The 20,778-nt window shown below is 44.9% G+C and overlaps 2 protein-coding genes across 4 annotated transcripts in view; one reads left to right on the top strand and one right to left on the bottom strand.

The window, feature by feature from the left end:
• The first annotated feature begins 2,837 nt into the window (after positions 1–2,837).
• On the top strand, positions 2,838–5,811 carry LOC126994976 (heat shock 70 kDa protein cognate 4-like). Its single transcript, XM_050854250.1, is given in 4 exon segments — positions 2,838–3,011; positions 3,378–3,549; positions 3,742–5,434; positions 5,437–5,811. Coding segments are annotated over 3 exon segments (1,959 nt in total). The 5' UTR covers positions 2,838–3,011; position 3,378; the 3' UTR covers positions 5,532–5,811.
• A 518-nt stretch (positions 5,812–6,329) lies between these two features.
• Positions 6,330–20,778, bottom strand: part of LOC126994978 (urea transporter 1-like) — a 20,690-nt gene continuing 6,241 nt past the window's right edge. Inside the window, exons 4-11 of one of the 3 annotated variants that reach the window (XR_007749761.1) lie at positions 13,898–14,017; positions 13,583–13,737; positions 12,766–12,991; positions 12,085–12,232; positions 11,468–11,652; positions 10,777–10,932; positions 8,169–9,391; positions 6,330–8,065 (exon numbers count right to left, since the gene is read on the bottom strand). Coding sequence is in view for 2 of the 3 variants with exons in the window: in XM_050854252.1 (XP_050710209.1) it covers positions 9,329–9,391; positions 10,777–10,932; positions 11,468–11,652; positions 12,085–12,232; positions 12,766–12,991; positions 13,583–13,737; positions 13,898–14,017 (1,053 nt within the window). In the remaining variant the exon portion in view is untranslated. Of the gene's footprint in view, positions 9,392–10,776; positions 10,933–11,467; positions 11,653–12,084; positions 12,233–12,765; positions 12,992–13,582; positions 13,738–13,897; positions 14,018–20,778 lie in introns of all 3 variants that reach the window. The other 2 variants (XM_050854252.1, XM_050854254.1) reach the window with 2 other exon arrangements.

The raw sequence follows: 20,778 nt of genomic DNA, 5'->3' as shown, positions 1-20,778 counted from the left end.
AGCCGATATCTGGGTACTGCCAGGACCACACGCCACACACCCCATTGCCCTTTACTTGCTCAAGGGGGGACCTCTGGCAGTGGAAAAATCTCTGGCCTGAGGAGGGCTCAGGGTTGTTAATTTTGATTTATATCAAAATTTAAATCAAATGATTTTTATGAAAAAAAAATCATTGATTTAAATTAAGATTTATATTATTTTTTTTAATGTCATTGATTTAAATCTTGATCTTGTTGCTGAACAACAACATAGAATGGAGAAATAAAAAAAAGAAAACACTCTCTAACTATGATATCAATATTTTCCTTGTCAGCTTCACAAAATTTTTACCTGAGCTGGTTAGTTAATTATATATATCTTCCGTCAGCCACACCTGGACCGTCCAGACCAGGTTACTTATCATGATGGAATATGATACAAGAATACTCCAACAAGTGTTTGAAACTAATATAGAGAATAGAGAGTTTTACATTCATTTAATTATTTTCATTAATAAAAAATCGATTTAAATAAAAAAAATAATCTGATTTAAAATCCGATTTTTTTAAATGAAAAAAAAAAAATCAACAACCCTGGCAGGGCTCGAACCTTCGTCTGCCAGACCGTCAAGCCTGGCACCGCAAGGCTCTACCTCTGAACTGCCAGTAGGGCTGGGCACGATACGATTCCGGAATCGATTCCAGCGATTCCGCTTCAAGCTTCCAGGTATCGAGTGGTATGACTGGTATCGATACCTTGGCTTGACGATTCCACTAGCTTAATTTCTCCTGGCAATCTGGCAGACAATGGCATCGTGGAGGGAAAAACGGCATTTGATTGGTCGATACTCTGTGTCTGTGACGTCAGGCAAGTGTTGCCAGATGCGCGTGCCTCCGTCAGGCCCAGTACATAAATAAGGGTGGAGGAGCGACCCACGGCAGTCCAGAATCGTTTGGCAACTCCCGGCCGCGCGGGAGGCAGAACGATGGAAGCGATTCCGGAATCGATACCAGCGATTCCAACAGCCTCTGGAATCGGAATCGGCGATTCTCAAAAAAGCGATTCTTGCCCACCCCTAACTGCCAGAGCGGTGTGTGTGTGTGTGTGTGTGTGTGTGTGCAAACGCTTATTTAGATGATCTGAATGGGGAAGGAGGAACTTTCGCGCTCCACTGCCTCAAAAACACAATTTCTCCACCTGTCAATTCGACACAATCTTATAAATACCTATCCTCTATTCTTGGATAACACTCAGCTGTCTGCTTTTTCTACACTAAACATTTTCGGCCTATCCTTAACTCAAAATCTTAACTAGAAACTGCATATCTCCTCTCTTACTTAAGCTGCTTACTCGAGGGTAGGTGTTCTGTATTGCCTCCACCATTTTTTCTTCTGAACTTGTTAACTGCATGTCTCCCCCCTTCCCGCGGCCCCGCTACACTCGCCTTTCTACTCTTGCTCATTCCTATCTGTCCAAATCCCAAATACAAGAATTAACCAGCATCTTTTTTCTTTCATCCCTTTCACTGGTAAACTATGGAACAGTCTTCCTTCGTCTGTATTTCCTCCTGCCTACGACTGACCTCCTTCAAGATCGAGAGGAGAATCGAGACACCTCTCCACCCGATACTGACCTCTTTTTTGGCCGCTACAATATTTCATAGAGGCAGTGATAGCTGGCTTTTTGCTTTATCAATTTTTGCCTTTGATTTTCTACCTTTACTGAAAAAAAAGAGAAGCATGCGCGTTTATGTAAAGCCACACACACACACACACACACACACACACACACACACCTCTGGCAAGGATTGCGTACGGTACAACAAATCAAGAATATTCTTCAGTAGTTTTTGTTTTGAATGTGTAATTATGTCTTGAAGGGCTTGAATAGTGGCTCTTAAAAGGAGCATGACCCCCTGAGGAGACGCTAGTGATCTCCAGGGGCGCGAGCCTGCGAGGAAAAGTTTGAATTTCTATTTTTTTAATATGTGTTAGTATCTTAACAAGGAAGTGGGGTAGTATGCAAGGGGGCATCGTAGAAAAGTTTAGGCACTAAAGTGGTAGAAGTTACCAGAGAGAGAGAGAGAGAGAGAGAGAGAGAGAGAGAGAGAGAGAGAGAGACGATTTCATTGTTTCTTTATTATAAAACTAATGAATAACCTCTCATGCTGTAGATATTATGTGTGTGTGTGTAAACGTCCGTGCATACACATATTGTGCACTAGCGTTTGCACACACACACACACACACACACACACACACACACACACACACATTTGACAAGGATTTCATAATGCAACAAGTCATGAAATTTCTTCCATAGTCTTTGTTGTTAAAGTTTAAACTATGTCTAGAAGAGCTAGAAGATACCAGAGAGAGAGAGAGAGAGAGAGAGAGAGAGAGAGAGAGAGAGAGAGAGAGAGAGAGAGAGAGAGAGAGAGAGAGAGAGAACGATTTCATTGTTCTTTATTATTAATGAATAACCTCTCATGCTGAAGATATATGTTTGATGGTCATACACTGCAGCAAAAAGGTAACACATACAGTACGACAGGTTGACAGTGTCAGCTTTGCCTCCCTTAGCGGCGTCTTGCAACTGACATCTCTGACGTAACGGAGGAAAACTCGGGAAGCAACGAGTCGCTGGGGATGCAGTTCGGGCAGGTAATTGATATCTATATCTGTATATAAGCATTATGAAAGGCCTATCACACGTACCCTGATTACTAATGTTATGCCCCAGTGTTAGCAGGGCCCGTGGACCGTGCCAGTGGCCGGGAGAACCTTCCCGACTGTTCTGGCGGGCGGGCGGCGCGGGGCGGCGGCACATAAAAGCCCGGCGAGGGGGCGGGGCGGCATCAGTCCCTAACTCAGACGAGCCGAGGTGCGACAAACAGCGCAAGAACACTGCTGACTACTCGACACTCGCAGAGCTTACAGCTAGCTACATTGTTCCGTGAACCAGTGCCACTACTGTGCACCGCACGTCTTTGATTGAAGCTACAGACGTTTTCTTGCACCAAACACAGACAGGTAAGTCAACCAGCCTCAGCGTCGATGCTAACCACTTGTTGTGTATGGGAGGCGGATACTTGGCACTGGAGGGGCACGTGTGTTGTTAGGGTCGGCTGGATCACTCAAGGACTGATCCCCATGATAAGGCAAGGAGCTCACGCAGAATATCTTCCTGTAAAGGTTTTGTTCTTTTTAGCTCACAAATGCGTGATGGCTGAGTGCTAGTGATACTGGCTTGTGCGGTGAATACTATTATTGTGCATTGTTAATTCGTGAAGCTGTAGCCCGCCAGTACACATTTGGCAGGAAATTATGATGTAACAAAACAAACTTGTTTTTGTTGCGTACGTGTTAGTGTATTGACCAGCGTCTCGTTCCCCGCAGAATGCCAGCGCCAGCAATCGGCATTGACCTGGGCACCACCTACTCGTGCGTGGGTGTGTTCCAGCACGGCAAGGTGGAGATCATCGCCAACGACCAGGGCAACAGGACCACGCCCTCCTACGTGGCCTTCACGGACACCGAACGACTCATTGGCGACGCCGCCAAGAACCAGGTGGGTACACACACACACACACACACACACACACACACACACACACACACAAACAATCTCTCTCTCTCTCTCTCTCTCTGTGACACACACACACACACACACACACACACACCTAAGAATAATATGCAGCATAATAACAGAGATGCTACAATAGTAACTCACTGCTCATGATTTTCCGTCTCTCCCCAACAGGTGGCGCTGAACCCCACCAACACAGTGTTCGATGCCAAGCGGTTGATCGGCCGCAAGTTCGAGGAACCGTCGATCCAGGCGGACATGAAACACTGGCCCTTCGCGGTGGTGCCCGAGGGCGGCAAGCCCAAGGTGAAGGTGGATTTCAAGGGCGAGACCAAGACCTTTAACCCCGAGGAGATCTCGTCCATGGTGCTGACCAAGATGAAGGAAACGGCCGAGGCGTATCTGGGCAGCGCCGTGAAGGATGCCGTCATCACGGTGCCCGCCTACTTCAACGACTCTCAGCGGCAAGCCACCAAGGACGCCGGCACCATCGCCGGCATCAACGTGCTGAGGATCATCAACGAGCCGACGGCCGCCGCCATCGCCTACGGCCTCGACAAAAAGGCGGGCGGCAGTGTGGCGGAGCGCAATGTTCTCATCTTTGACCTGGGCGGCGGAACGTTCGACGTGTCCATTCTGAGCATCGACGACGGCGTGTTTGAGGTGAAGTCGACGGCCGGAGACACTCACCTCGGGGGCGAAGATTTTGACAACCGGATGGTGAACCACTTTGCCCAGGAGTTCCAACGCAAGTACAAGAAAGACTTGAGGACGAACAAGAGGGCACTGCGTCGTTTGCGGACTGCCTGTGAGAGGGCGAAGCGCACGCTGTCGTCGTCCACTCAGGCGAGCTTGGAGATCGACTCTCTGTTTGAGGGCATTGACTTCTACACGTCGATCACACGCGCCAGGTTCGAGGAGCTGTGCTCTGACCTGTTCCGTGGTACCCTAGAGCCCGTGGAGAAGGCCCTGCGGGACGCCAAGCTGGACAAGAGCAGCGTGCACGACCTGGTGCTGGTGGGCGGGTCAACCCGCATCCCCAAGATCCAGAAACTGCTGCAGGACTTCTTCAACGGCAAGGAGCTGAACAAGTCCATCAACCCCGACGAGGCGGTGGCGTACGGCGCCGCCGTGCAGGCCGCCATCCTGACGGGCGACCAGTCCGACGCCGTGAAGGACCTGCTACTGCTGGACGTGGCTCCACTGTCGCTGGGCATCGAGACGGCCGGCGGCATGATGACTGCCCTCATCAAGCGCAACACCACCATTCCCACCAAGCAATCGCAGATCTTCACCACGTACTCCGACAACCAGCCGGGCGTGCTGATCCAGGTGTACGAGGGTGAGAGGGCGATGACCAAGGACAACAACCTGTTGGGCAAGTTTGACCTGACCGGCATCCCTCCGGCGCCGCGGGGAGTGCCCCAGATCGAGGTGACCTTTGACATTGACGCCAACGGCATCCTCAACGTGTCTGCGGTGGACAAGTCGAGTGGCAAGCAGAACAAGATCACCATCAACAACGACAAGGGACGGCTGAGCAAGGAAGACATCGAAAGGATGGTGAACGAGGCCGAGCAGTACAAGGAAGACGACGCCAGGCAGCGAGACCGAGTGGATGCCAAGAACCGGCTGGAAGCGCTGTGCTTCAGCGTCAAGTCCTCCATGTCGGAGGCTGCGGTGGCGGAGAAGTTGTCCGCTGACGAGAAGCGCTCCATCGAGGAGAAGGCGCAAGAGACCCTGAACTGGCTGGACGCCAACCAGCTAGCCGAGAAGGAGGAGTACGAGCACAAGATGCAGGAGCTGGAGCAGGCGTGGCGTCCCCTCGCCTCCAAGATCCACGGGGCTGCTGCTGCTGGCGGCGCTGGCGGATGCCCGGCTTTGGCGGCGCTGGCGGGATGCCCGGCTTTGGCGCCGCCGGAGGAACCGCAGGGCGAGGACCCACTGTGGAGGAGGTGGACTAAGCCAGCAGGGTCGCCGTTTCTCCTCTGGTGGCATTAGGAATCAACACTGTCCTGTGTTCCCCAACGTTCCATGATAATGTGCTTTAAGCATATATTTTTTACTCTGTCTATAGGTAGCTGTTAATATATGTTGAAATTTTCCATCATTTATTAATACTGTATGTTAGTGTAAATGTGTATTTATTGACTGTGAAAGGGTATGGGTGTAGAAGACCATTAAGATTATACGGCCAGTATTTTGTTCCCTAAAGTAAGGAAATAAATATTTTTGTTTTGCAAAGCTGTTTTCAACTTCGTACCAATATTCCAAACCTGAGGTAAGACACACAGTCGCATTTAGTATTCTCGAGGATAACAACGCTTGCATGAAAAGTTAAAGTATTTTTTAATAGAAATCGATATTTTCCTTGAGTGTTCTTCAAACATACACTTACATTGCCGAAGACAAGTACTGTGTTTACACGTATTCACATCATCCCATGTTGAGCCCCGGCACCAAGGAGACTATACAAAGAAGTGGTCTTCAGTAAAGCTTCGGGAGTGCGGAAGTAACGCCATCTATTGGAGCCCACAAAACGTATATATATATATATATATATATATATATATATATATATATATATATATATATATATATATATATATATATATATATATATATATATATATATATATATATATATATATATATTTGTTATGCAAAATTGTTTTCAACCTTTTACCAATATTCCAAACCTGAGGTAAGACATTCATTCGAATTTTGTATTCGCAAGGATAACCTTTGCATGAAAACAAGAGTCAAAGTATTTTTTATTAGAAATCGATATTTTCCTCGTATTTTCCTCAAACTTAAAGGACACACTGACATTGCCGAAGACAAGTACCGTGTTTACACGTGTTCACATCATGAAATGCTGACCCGCGGCACCAACCCCCCCGGCACTAGGCAGAGAACACATCCGCCTGGCCCCCGCCCAGGGACTCGGACCAGCACCTTTGCCTGCAATTTTTTTGTTGCAAATCGGGCATTAAACCCGATTTTTGTTGGTTTAGTCTCATCAACCAGTAGACCCCCAGACCGCTTTGACAGTGTCTGCAAACGAGACACCCGTCACGGCATGGTTCTACTGATCCCGTTGAGCAGACACTCAAATTTCTCCCTTATGGATGGAGGTGTGTGTGTGTGTGTGTGTGTGTGTGATCCCTCATTTGCCCAGCCATCCCACCAGTTGTGTGTTTCATTTCCATGTGTATTCTGGTAGGCGGGACGCTCGCACGGATAAATCAAGAGCCTCGCTACGGTTGCTCATGTGCACCCATGTACCTTATATCCTTGTTAAGCTGGTGTCTCGTCAAGTAAATCTATTCCATTGTACAAAGCCTTTTGCCGTGTGTAGTGATCAGTAAAGTAATGGTACCTGCATTGTGGTCGCTGATAGAGACCACCAGGCCCCATTATGAAAGCCTATAGACGCTATTGGCCAAACGTTAAAAAAAAAAAAATGTTCCCTTTAGAGTAAGATAGCAAGTAAAAGTTAGTTAGTAAATGTAAACCCATCTCTGTCATCTCCCTTGAACTTGTTAGTTCATTCGTGGCGTACGGACGTAAATACGTCATGTTCCTTGCAGGTCACCTCTCCGTCACAATACGTACACATAGTAGACATGAAGACAGGCTTTTGTGGCCGCACAAGAGGACCGGCTGAAAGTGTGTGCAGGCATAAGAGGTGGCTTGTACAGAGAAACACTTGCCACAGATGTTCAACGGCTTACCAAAAAGTAATCGGGTCGGGGGGGGGCGTAGCCTTAGGTCATGACAGAGCTCCTCGTGCAGACGAAGACTATTTAATTTGAAAACATTTCACTTGTTAGTAGTGCCATTAAAGTAGAAAGTAAGCAACTAGTTGAATACAAACCTTTTCTGTTCAGCACAGACCAAGCAGTTCAAACACTGCCAAACAGTCACTGCCAAGCCTCCTCTGGATCACGTGGCTCAACTCATTGTTTAATAAGCAGACAATTCACCACAATGGGAGACTGATGCAGCAGTTCAGAGAATCGGCTCTGTGAGAACAGTGGTTATAGTGAGCTCAGTAGTGTAATGAATAGTGTAGGTTCACTGTCTGAGGGATTGGCATTGTGTGTGCTCCGAGGGAATATTTATCATCATCCACCATCAGTTGTAGACTTATAACTTAGATACTTATAGGAGAGGAACGCCAGCTGAATAGGAAAGGCTGCAGAAAGACGATAATGTTTCTCACAAAATGTCTCAATCAGGAACCATTCCCCTGCATGGTGCTGCCCTGTGATGGACATGATGCCAGGAGGAGCGGCGGAGTCCGGTCACGGCGAAGGCTGGTCTGAGTGGTGGACGGACGTGTGTCCAACTTGACTGTCTGCTTCACAATTGTTCAGCTTCTGTTGGGTTTCTCTGTTTACCTGACAACTCTTTCCCTACGGCGCCTAAAGCCCCGAGCAGCAGTCCAAGAGTTTGTGTGCCCGATGCCACGATTCACTCCGCTCTCAAACACCTTCAGGGCGGGTGAGGAGCTCCGGACGACTTCTTCTTCGTCTTCTTCTTCTTCTACTACTACTACTACTACTACTACTACGATTCACTCCGCTCTCAAACACCTTCAGGCCGGGTGAGGAGCTCCGGACGACTTCTTCTTCGTCTTCTTCTTCTTCTACTACTACTACTACTACTACTACTACTACTACTACTACTACTACTACTGGCTTTCAATGCTCAAATTCCTACGCCATTCGAACATACCATATAATCTTGAGGGTCCTCCTAAACACTATATATTTTACAATGTACAGAATATTCGGGACAAGAATGAGGGATTACGTGGCCCCAGGTAAACACAGGTGAGTTATGAGGACAGGTGTTTGGGAAGGTAATTTGGGTTATTGGAAAAGTGAGTTTGTTGCATATTTTTTTAAGATTGTTTTGTCTATTTTTCTGTATAGTGCTACGTTCCTCTCGCTTTCTTCTTCTTTTTTTCTCCTTTTCCACGTTCTTTTCTTCACCCATAGTCTCCTTCCTTCCTTTTCCACCTTCTTTTCTTTCCTTTTTTTCCCGTTCACTCTTTATCATTCTCTCCTTTTTTTTTACTTCAAACTTTTTACCTTTTTTCTTTATTTCCTTTTCACTCTCCTTCCTTTCTTTCATTTTTATAATTTTTCGCTTTTTCTATTCCTATCTAATTGTTTTCTTTCTTTGTTTCTTTATCTTTTTTTCTTTCTTGCAGTCTTTCACTCACTCGTCTTTCCCTCCCTCCTTCCTTCACCTTACTTCCATTTACTAATAATTATCGTGAAGTATGCTTTCTCCTCCTTCACTTGTATCTCCTTCCTTCTCTCCTTTCACCATTATTTGCTTTCCTTCTTCCCTTGTATACGTTCATTCTTCCTTCTTTCCGTTCTCTCTTTCTTGTTTCCAAATATCCATCCTTCACTCCTTTCCATTCTCTCTTTCTTTCTATCTCCTTCCTTCCTCGCTTCTTTCCTTGTTGCTATCCACTCATTCTTCTTTCCTCCCCTCCTTATTTTCTTCCTATCCTTCTTTTCTTTCTTCTTTCGTTGCTTCTATTCATCCATCATTTCTTTTCTTCCTTCCTTCCTTCCTTATTTTCTCCTTCCTTCTTCTCTTCCTCCTTTCTTCCTGTGTTCATTCTCTGTAGGTAACATTTGATCCTCCTCCTCTTTCCTTTCAACATTTCTTTCTCTCTTTCTTCTTCCTTTCTTTTTTCTTTCCTTCCTTCCTTCTCTTTTTCTTCCCGTCCTTCCTACTTGCTGGTGATTTGTTGCAGTTCCTCCTGGTTCCGATTCTCTGGAGCTGCCACGTTCTGCTGACACAAAGAGGAAGATACATTATTATTATTATTATTATTATTATTATTATTATTATTATTGTATGTCATCTGGGGTTTACTTTCTTGCCTTCTCCTTCTTTTCATTAGACTTTCCTTCCTTTTCTCCTCTTTGATAATTTTCTTACTCTGCATTTCTCTCTGCTTTTCCCAAGAGAGTGATTGGATGCCATTTTTCTCTATTGCAGCCACTTCTTCTCTTCTTCTCTTCTGACACCGCCAACGCCCCGGGGGAGGTTCACTTCTTCTTTGACAATCCGACGTTTTACCACTCAAAGGTGAGACTCCGGTTACCAAAGCCCCGTTCACACCGTGCCGTCTCTGGGCCACGACAACCCAGCGACTCGGCGTACACAAGGTCTTGGGGTGTGAAATTTTGATGTGGTAGGGTCGCATAAGGTCGGAAAGACTATGTGCGACCCTTTCATGTCAACATTTCACACCCAAGACCTCGTGTTCCCGGAGTCGCTGGGTTGTCGTGGTCCAGACTCGGCATAGTGTGAACGGGGCCTAACACTTTCGTAAGTAAGTTCACACCATACCGGCGTGGTCCCTGGCATTATTACAGTTTCATCAAAGCCTGCACGCATGCACCCAGCTCCTTTTTGCGGATGGAGTGACCTTGAATTATATTATCTAATGAAAATTATTAAAGGGATTATTTTTCCAATTTTTTTGTATGGTGGCTTTTTTTTCTTTGATTGTATCAGTCACTTATTTGACCACACATGTTGAAAGTTAGCCTTCCCTGTAATGTCCCGTGGTTCGATGTTTAGTCGTTCTATATGTGTGACATCGGCAAAGTTATTGATGTCGCAGGCTATACCGTGCCCACCTCAGCCTGTGGTGGGTGATAATTAACCCGCTACCCTTAACACAGAGCCGGGTTGCCTTCCCCAGGGTTTCCTCGGGTACTTGTTTATCCACGAGCCCGAAAGGGAGGGTAAAACATTCGGGTTCGCTACGCCCCGACTGTCCAGATCGAATTCGGAGCTAGGCATGTCGACCATTAAACAGGCGTTGGTGAGAGTGATAAACAATAATTGTCCCTAAATGATGGTTGAGGGACGCCGCTAGTAACGCGAGCCCAGTTTGAAAATTTACAATTTACTTGAATATTTACTTGAATTTTCTGCATCCTCTCAGTGGGTCACACCTTGATCCACCTCATAAATTTGCCCCACAGTCAAGCGTGCTTCTGACCTGCTTAGAAGCGTCTGGTGAAGCTCCCTGTCGAATGCTTTACTAAAATAGAGATAACTAGTATAATACCTATCTATATATGGAACATCAAACACATTTTGGTGGAGCGGCAAAAGATGAGTGAGTTAGCCGTCCTGCCGTCAATCCCCGTCACCACTCACGTCTTTCCTCCTGAGGGCCTTGAGGTGCAGATAAAGGTGTTGCTCCGGGAAGGTCCTGTGTTGCACCCAGAGGAGCGGCGGGTCGGGTGTGGTGCTGATGGCCAGGAGCAGCAGGAGGGCCACATTGAAGGGATAGGACAGCACGGGAACCATCATCTGGAGGAAAGGACGGCGGGTTAGGGGGGAAGCTGTAGGGGAGCAAGGCGGCGAGGGTGGTAGTGTGAGAGAGGATCAGAGGAAGAGGGTACAAAGCAGGGTCACGCTACATGGGGGTACAGCACCGGCGCCATCTTACGGACGGGGAGGGTGGAGAAGGAATGGGGTTGAAAAGATATTGGTTTAGATCTATGCACACAGCTTGTTTGCTTGATCTACTCTCTAATGGTATCTTGCTGATGCTGTTGTTGTCGTTATTGCAGGAACGTATGCAATAACTGTAGTATACAATAGAATGCCGTATTATTATTATTATTATTATTATTATTATTATTATTATTATTATTATTAGTAGTAGTAGTAGTAGAAGCAGTAGTAATAGTGGTGGTGGTGGTGGCAATAGTACTATACATACTACTACTACTACTACTACTACTACTACTACTACTACCAACAACAATAATAATGATAACAGTAATAATAAACACCTACAAAAACAGCAATACAATATCCCAAACGAGCAACACGTCCTCACCGCACTGAACACGTGTCCTGAGGCGGCCTGAACGAGGGCGGCGAGGGTGGCGGCCACGGCGGCGGCCAGCACAGCGGCGGGCGTCACCTGCAGAAAGTACACCACCCCGCCGGCCGTCAGCAAGGCGTTGTAGCCCCACAGCCCCGCGTACACCTCCAGGTAGGGCGCGGGGCTCATCAGCACACCTGTAGAGGAAAGAAAGGCAGGTGTAGGGGCTGGCAAGGGGTTAAGGAGACGACAAGAAAAGGGAGGAAGGAAATTACAAGTGAACAGTTAAGAAAAAAGAAAAGAGGAAAAGTAAGAAGAAAACGAAACGAAACGAAATATATACGAAAAAGAAAAAGAGAAAACAACCAAAATTAAGAAAAACAAACGTAAAAGAAAAAGAAAACGAAGAACAGGAACAGGCAAACGAATAAGAAGAAACAAATAAGAAGAAAAATATCAAAATAAGAAAGAGCAAAACAGAAGAAGAAGAAAACGAAGAACACCCGAAACCGCAACTCAAATACAACATCAACAGAGAGAAGAAGAAGAAGAAGAAGAAGAGAAACATGAAGGTGAAGAACATCAACAGGAAAAGACGAAGATGAAGTAAAAGAAACATCACCACGTACCCAGCAATGAGCCGATGACGCTGCCGATGAGGAAGAAGAGAGTGAGCAGCGGCGAGAAGACGAGGAAGCCGAGGAGGATGAGGATTGAGGCGTCCATTGTGCCCACTCCGTAAATCTGCCCCGCCGCTAAAACGCTGCCCTCCATTACCTGTAGAAGTAGTAGAAGTAGTAGTAGTAGTAGTAGTAGGCTAGTTCTGATCCATTGGCCTTATAATTTTGAAACCTCTTTAATGTATCCCGTTTTAGAGTAGTCCGCCCTTTCCTCTACGGCCACGAGTCTTTTAGAGAGAACACAAGCCGTTTGAATATTCAGGGGTGACTCGTGCTAGATTAAGCCTCCTGGATATTTTTCTTTCTACTATATATCCTTCTTTCCAGTCATCTCTCTACCTCTATCCCCAGTTTTCCCTTCGTTCACGTTCACTGCTGTCTCTTCCTGTCTGTCTGAAGCGATTTATTCTTCTCATAGATGGGGCTACTGGGGACGGCATTCTCAGAGGCCTCTCACATTTACTTCTTCAAGGGCCAGAAGGGAAGTCAGTCGCGTCCTTATGAGTGTTTTAATCACGTTCACGGTACAGACGTTTTGTTATACTACCACCACCTCTTAACCTAAAACAGCGAAGACTACTGACACATCATCTGCTATAACGTTCATACACTCAAGAACATAAAACTTACCTTCAACCATTCGACCTTCTCAGTTGTGTTCTCGCTGAGGGAGGGGAGGGCACCACTGTCGTTGCTGCCGCTGTAGTGCTGCATGTCAGGGCCGAGTGTGCCTGTGAGCCCCGCTGAGCTCCGCATACTCAGCAGCATCAGCACGGCGGCGATGTTGAAGGGGACGGAGAGTGCCGGGAGCGTGGAGGGCGACATGAGGGCGTTCAGACCTTTGTCGATGTAAGCCCTGGAAAAGGAGAATGGCGGTGGTGATGGTGATGATGGTGGAGGTGTTAGTGGTGATGAAGGTGACGGTGATGGTGGTAATGGTGATAATTTGGTGGTGATGATGGTGGGGATGATTGTGGTAGTGGTAAGGGAGGTGGTGATGGTGATGATGGTAGGGTGGTGGTGGTGGTGATGATTGTGATAGCAGCTGGTGGTATAGTGGTAGTTATCATGATATCTGTCTGTTTCTGTCTGTTTCTGTCTGGGTCTGTCTTTCGATTTAGATTTCTCTCCTAGTCTGTGAGTCTGTACATGTCTGTCTGTCTGTTTGTATATATTCATTTGTCTTTTTGTCTGTCTGTATTTGTCTGTTTACCTCTATCTATCTATCTGACCACCTGTATGCCTGTACCTGTTTATGTCTATTTACCTGTTAGTCTGTTTGTCCGCCTGTCTGTTTGTCTGTCTGTATCACAATCCGTCTAAATGTCTGTTAGTTTTTCATTTAGCCGGCTTGTTTGTATTTTTCACTATGTCCTCTCTGTCTGTTTGTGTCTGTCTGTTTATATGACCCTTCAGCCTCCCTGCTTGGCTCCTCCCCAGTACTCACGTGATCACCAGCATGGCGGTCAGTGCCAGCCAGAAGAGGGCGTCCACCTGGTGCCCGGAGAGGGAGGGGAAGAGGGCCACGGAGATGCAGCCCACCAGCACGCCGTTAAACACCACCGCGCCGTCACTGATCAGCTGCTCGGGCTGGTGCAACAACTGGAACACGAAAAAGCACGTGTACACATTCTGTCTCTCTCTCTCTCTCTCTCTCTCTCTCTCTCTCTCTCTCTCTCTCTCTCTCATCACATAACTCACACCTCTTTCATTCCTCACCGTAACAGCCTTGACCTTGACCTCTGCGTGACCTCTGACCCACCTTGCTGAAGACGACTCCCACCAGCCCCGCCAGCAGGCTCGCCCAGGCTACGGCGGGGTTGCCCACGAACATGGCAGAGAGGATGAACAGGCCGGAGAGGGGACTGTTTGCGAAGGCCACCTGCAGGGACACGGTGGAAGGGAGTGAGGGACAGGGAGGTGGCGGTGGTGTTAGTGGTTAGTGGTGTCAGTGGTGATATGGTAATGATATGTGATAGTAGCAGTAGTAGTAGTAGTAGTAGTAGTAGTATATAGTAGTATAGTAATCGAAGTGGTAGTGATGATGATGGTGGTGGTGATGGTGTTGGTAGTGATAGTTGTGGCGGTAACTAGCTACTAGCAATGGCAACTAATGATGATAGTGATGATTATAATAACGATGAAAATGACTAGTGATTATAATAAAAAATAAACAATAATGATGATGATGACGATGAACCAACATAGCTTTACCAATGATAGTAACTTATACCGCTACTATTACTACTACTACTACTACTACTACTACTACTACTACTACTACTACTACTACTACTACTTTCCATAAACAAAATAATGGTGATAGTGGACCGAGGTGAGAGTTATGTTATATTGATGGCGACGTTTGTCAGGTTATGCGTTATTAATGGTGGTGGTGGTGGTGGTGGTATATTGGTGATGATAATGGTGGTGGTGGTGGTAATATTGATGTTAATGTTGATAAGGAGAATGTTTCTAAGATTGTTTTTGGTAGTAGTAGTAGTAGTGGTGGTGGTGGTGGTGGTGGTGGTAATATTGATGTTAATGTTGATAAGGAGAATGTTTCTAAGATTGTTTTTGGTAGTAGTAGTAGTGGTGGTGGTGGTGGTGGTGGTGGTAATATTGATGTTAATGTTGATAAGGAGAATGTTTCTAAGATTGTTTTTGGTAGTAGTAGTAGTAGTAGTAGTAGTGGTGGTGGTGGTGGTAGTGGTGGTGGCGTAATTACAAAAAAGAAAAAAAAGGAAAAAAAGTGTATTTGAGAGAGAGAGAGAGAGAGAGAGAGAGAGAGAGAGAGAGAGAGAGAGAGGCTACTATAGTTCTGGCAAAAGAACTAATACAACATAACCTTGGCGACGTGAGTAGATCTTTAGCCTTCACAAAACAGGCGTGTTAACGTAGCCAAATAGTTGGCTTATTAGGGCGCTGTCACACAAGCTAGTTTCTCTAAAGTTTTCACCCGAGAATGAAAATCGGCAGAATTTTTCGGGAAATTTGCTTTGATATCATCCAGAACTTAATAAAGGGTAGCCGTTGGCCTCAGAGAATTTGGGCATGGCTGGCAGCAATCCGCCGTGCGACCAAACTCGAGGATAAATTCGCGGCAGAAAATTGTCGAAAGAAAATATCGGTAGAAAAAGCGTGAGAAGCTAGTTACTGTAATAGCTTGTGTGATCCCATTGACAGTTATAGTAATAGTTTTAGCTTGCAAACATCATATCTGACTCTTTCATGGCGAAGCAGATTATGATGATATGAAGAAACAATAATGTGCAAACTTGTAATGCAGTGTTTATTTAACTTTATTCGAGTGTGTAAAAGCTAGGCTAATGTTATGTCAAGGGAACTGGCAACTGAGGTTCGCATTCCGCTTTTTGTTACCATGTTCTTTTAACAATGTTTAATAATAACTTTAATTCACTTTTGTTTGTAAGTACAATATTTTTTGGGTCTGAGAGATAAATGCAATGCCCTGAGTACGACAATCTGGTAACGCTGGTTCAATGGCAGTCGGAAAGTCGAAATCTCTGTACCGCAACCTCACTGTCATCAACCTACACCTAATTAACAGCTCAGAAGCAGTGTAAGGCTCTAACATAAATACAAGAACACTAAAATTACACTAGCATAAGAGTGGAAGGTGGGAAAAGTGTAAAAATTAAGAAACGTCCATGAGTGCAGACGGTCCAGGAGAGAGAGAGAGAAAGAGCACGTGAGTGAAACGAGGCAGTGAGTCGGTGGTCAAGTGCTTGTGATTTTTCGTTGTTTTTACCGTGTTTCTAGGGCAGTGACGGTGCATTCGTGACTCTGGGCAATCTGATAAGGACCAAAGAATATCATGACGGACAGAAGGATGTGCTGACGTGCGTGTGTGCAAGATAAGAAGGAAAAATTTGACGATGTGGTAAGTAGCAAAAATCAACGCTATTCCTGATGATAATTTTCCCCAGTTTCGATTTTGTGTTGTGTTTTGATCCTTGTGAATGTTAATGGGTGTATTTATAAGTGTGTTTGCTCCTCTCTCTCTCTCTCTCTCTCTCTCTCTCTCTCTCTCTCTCTCGTGAAAGTTATTAGGTGTCTTTATAATTGTATTTGGTCCTCTCTCTCTCTCTCTCTCTCTCTCTCTCTCTCTCTCTCTCTCTCTCTTTAATCAATTTTTTTGTATTTGTTTATTATTAGTGTTTTGTCTTTTTTTCTTAATTTCTTTCAGTTTCTGTTTTCTTTTTCTTAGTTATTTTAGTTTTTTCTACGTGTTTTTCTTTTTCCTCCTCTTCCTTCTCATTTTCCCTTTCGTACTCCTCCTCTTTCTCTTCTTTCTTCTTTTCTTTTATTAGTAGACGGTTTGTGGGTGTAGTTAGAGCATTAGGTAGTTAGTTAGTTAGTTAGTAAACAGTCGTCAGTGTCAATGGTATGCAGACAGCAATAACAAATACCGTCAATTATAGTCGATTATGAGTTGAAAAAATATTGGTGATGTAGTAAATAGCTGTTTTATTAATACAAAGCCTGCTGATTTTTCTCGGTGGTGGACAGTTTCAAGGCTGTTTAATAATCATAATCAGCGATCTTGTAAATTAACAACACAGCTATTTGCGACATAACTAATATTTTTTAACTCATAATCGACTATAATTGACGGTGTTTGTTATTGCTGCCTGCATATTATCGACACTGATGAATGTTTACTGTGCGTAGGCTAGCATACAGTATATACGAAATCGGACACGCCGTGTGGTTGCAGGTTGCCGTTGCGCGATAATGCACACTTCAGACTCGGATGAACCGATTATAGTTAGGTAGTTTGTGTGTGTGTGTGTGTTTGTGTGTGTGTGTGTAACTCTTATCATCAGCGGAGGGATGGAAGGGCGAGGGTAAGGGTGTGAGGCGGTGCTGCGTGCGTTCCCGTTGCTGTTGTTGATATTGTGTTATTACCAAGTTATTATGGTACTAGGATACTGTTACGAAGACAGGTGGATGGGAAATGAATAAAACAGTGTGTGTGTGTGTGTGTGTGTGTGTGTGTGGCGGGGGGGGAGGGGGGACTGCTGTGTGTGTGTGTGTGTGTGTGTGTGTGTGTGTGCGTGTGTGTAATTTCCTCGTGTCCGCGCACGGGCAAGACTATTAATGACTGAATGCTTGTTTGTGTATGGTATATCCGTCTGGGAAAGGTAGTACACACACACACACACACACACACACACAGTGAAGCGCAGAGGTCAGCACGCTCGCTTCACAACTCGGAGGTCCCAAGTTTGATTCTTGGGCAAAGTGAAGACGGATGGGCGTTCTCCTGTCCCCTCCCCCGAAAATCCAGCAGTGAATGGGAATTTGGGTACTGGGTGCTAGTCGGGTGGTGTCCCAGCTCCCGGGTGTTTGTGGCGGTGATGCGAGGGTGATGCCTGTCATTGTTGGAGCTGAATTGTTTCAAGATAACCCATTACTGTGTAGTCTATCCTGCTCTCTTAAAAGAAGAACCCTAATAACATTACCCATGTTAATGATGCTCTTCATCCATTTCTACACGTTGTTCGCGTTTTCTCACCCTTCGTCATTTTAGAGAAGCAAATTTGAATTTTTAATTCTATCCTAATATTGTAAGTTTATTAACCTGTGAATCACATAATATTATGTCATCTTCCTCTGCAAAGAGTTCAAGGTGTTGATGTCCCTTTTGTTGTAAAGATACCAGAAATGAGCCGCATAATTAAGATAAGGTGTAACTAATGCTACGTATATAGCTTGAGGATGACGAGCATTTCTATTACTTACGCTTCCTTTATTAATATAACGTCCATCTCTCTTCTTAATTAATAATATATATACTGAAAACAACATTTAACAATAATGATATTTATAATTATGAAATTATAATAATAATAATCATTATGATACTACTACTACTACTACTACTACTACTACTACTACTACTACTACTACTACTAATAATAATAATAATAATAATAATGAGGATGGGGATGATATAAAGTATAGTTTGAAAAAATGGGACATTACGAGCTTGAGTCAATCTTGTAAAGATGTAATTTGTGAAGAACAATTAGTTAAGAGCACACAGGCTGAGGTCAGCGTCCTGCTCAAACCAAAAGTTTCTCGCTGACTGGAGCGATTACTGTCCCCCGATGTGTGGGGAGTCGCCAGTCGAGCTGTTGAACGAACTTAGCTCTTATTGGGAGAGTACCGGCTGGTGATGACGAGTTGAGCATGTAATCCGACCTTGAGTGAATGACACACACACACACACACACACACACGCACACACACACACACGATCTGAATTATTCATTTTCCCTCTTTTCCTCCTCCTCCATATAGGTTTGGAAAAAAGGAGGGAAGGAGGTAAAATTCAACCAATTGTAGCTATTTAGAATGAGAAGGATGAAGCATTTAAACACTGAGGAATAGACAGATGAAAACCTTTCGGCATATTTCGCGGCTGCCTCATTTAATGATCTGATATATTCGTCAGGGACTTAAATGATCTGCGGAACATATGTGAGCACTTTTTCTGTACGTACGCAAATGTTCAATTCTCTGGTCGCCATAAAAATGCCGGTGTGATATTTTGAAGAGTTGATCGCTTTCCCACAAAATACCGTAGGAAAGGTGGACGACTCGCCAATATCTGTGTTGCAACATCTCCCTTGAATCGATAAGAGGAGCAGGAGGAGGAGGAGGAGGAGGAGACAGATGAGAGAGGTGTGTAGTATTAGGGTGGATGCCGTGTCATGTCACCTTCAGAATGACAGTATGCATTTATGTGTGTATGTATGAATAAATTAGATGTATGTATGAATGTCTTGTTGTCTGTCTGTGTAGGCATGTATTTGTTAGTGTGTGTGTGTGTGTCGCTAATGGCCACACTGTCATTAAGGTGTGGAGACTCATTAACAACAAAATATATAGGCCTATGAGATGACACTCGAGTAGAATCACAACGACCACCACCGTCAGTCCTCCTCCTGTTTTCTTTATCACGCATATCAAAGAAAATGGAGACCGAAATGTTTTTATGTCCAACTGTGCTACTACTACTACTACTACTACTACTACTACTACTACTACTACTACTACTACTACTACTACTACTACTACAGGACAGGAAGGAAGGGAAGGGAAGGGAATGGAAAGTAAGGAAAGGAAAGGAAAGGAAAAAAAAGGAAGGGAAAGGAAGAGAAGAGAGGAATTGAATGGAAAGGAAGGAAGGAAGGAAGGAAGACTGGATGGAAGGAAGGAAGGAAGGAAGGAAGGAAGGCTAATATCAAAGTAAGGAAGGACTGAAGAGGAGAGAAAGGAACTACTGCTTCTCTTATCTGTCTCCTCGTCTTTTTATCTGTCAAACCCTCGATAACGAAATAGGAAAAGAAAGAGGAGGAAGATAGTCAGGTGAAGGGACCATGAGGAGGAGGAGGAGGAGGAGGAAGATTGCTCGGTTATGAGATGGAAGAAAGGGAAGAGAAGGGAAGGTGTGAAATATGGTGATAGTTATGATACAAGAAAAGAGGAGAAGTAGGAGAGAAAGGAGGATGAGAATGAGAAGGAGGAATAGGAGGAGGAAGAGTGTAGTGTTACAGAGCCAAATTTTGTCCTAGTTAGCATTCCTCCTCCTCCCTCCTCCTCCTCCTCCTCCTCCTCCTCCTCCTCCTCCTCACCGTCGCCTTCTCGGATATTCTCCCAACGGAATTATATCAGAGAGAGAGAGAGAGAGAGAGAGAGAGAGAGAGAGAGAGAGAGAGAGAGAGAGAGAGAGAGGTCAACGTTCCCTTACTAACATGTATTAGATAACTCAAGGACAGGAAGGGAAGGGAAGGGGAGTAAAGTAGAGTAAAGTAAAGCAAAGTAAAGTGGAAGAGAAGAGAGGAGAGGAGAGGAGGGGAAGTGAAAAGATGAGATAAGAGGAATGGAATGGAAGGAAGGAAGAGAAGAATGCTAATTTCAAAGTAAGGAAAGATTGAAAAGGAGAGAAAGGAAGGGAATACTAAAGATGGAAGTAAGGTAGGATCGAAGGGAAAAAGGAATGAAGGATTGAAGGGAAGGGAAGGAAGAAAGACTGATTTTTAAGATAAGTGAATCAGAGAAATATGAGGAAAAGAATTTAAACAAAGAAATGAGGCTTCAAAGATATAGATCAACCAGACAACATAAGGAGTGTTTAAAAGACCAGTGGGACATCTTAAATAGGGTAGCTTTTTTAAACCTAACACATGCACCTGTCCTCCCCATCTGTGAACTGATCTAACCCTCTTCTGTAGGCGTCCATCCCTTTGGCACGCATCACGGCATTGTCAAACTTGTTCCACTGATCTGCTACTTACCTCTATGAACCAATTCTTCGGCTGTATCTTCACCAACCCTGAATTTGCCTAACACACCCAATGCCTCATCAATATCTGATCTAACCCTCTTCTGTAGGTTTCCATCCCTTTGACACTCACCACAGCATTGTCAAACTTTTTCCGCTGATCCGCTACTTCTATCAACCAATTCTTCGACTGTACTTTCACCAACCCTGAATTTGCCTAACACACCCAATGCCTCATCTCAAACTGATCTAATCTCTCGAGTGTGTCTATTTTTGGCACTCACCACACGATCGTCAAACCTGATCCACTTAATCCCTACGAACCA

This window comes from Eriocheir sinensis, unplaced genomic scaffold (assembly GCF_024679095.1).
Source record: "Eriocheir sinensis breed Jianghai 21 unplaced genomic scaffold, ASM2467909v1 Scaffold942, whole genome shotgun sequence".
Lineage (NCBI taxonomy): Eukaryota > Metazoa > Arthropoda > Malacostraca > Decapoda > Varunidae > Eriocheir > Eriocheir sinensis.
The sequence above is the reverse complement of the archived record's forward strand: the minus strand, read 5'-3'. Positions and strand labels throughout refer to the sequence as shown.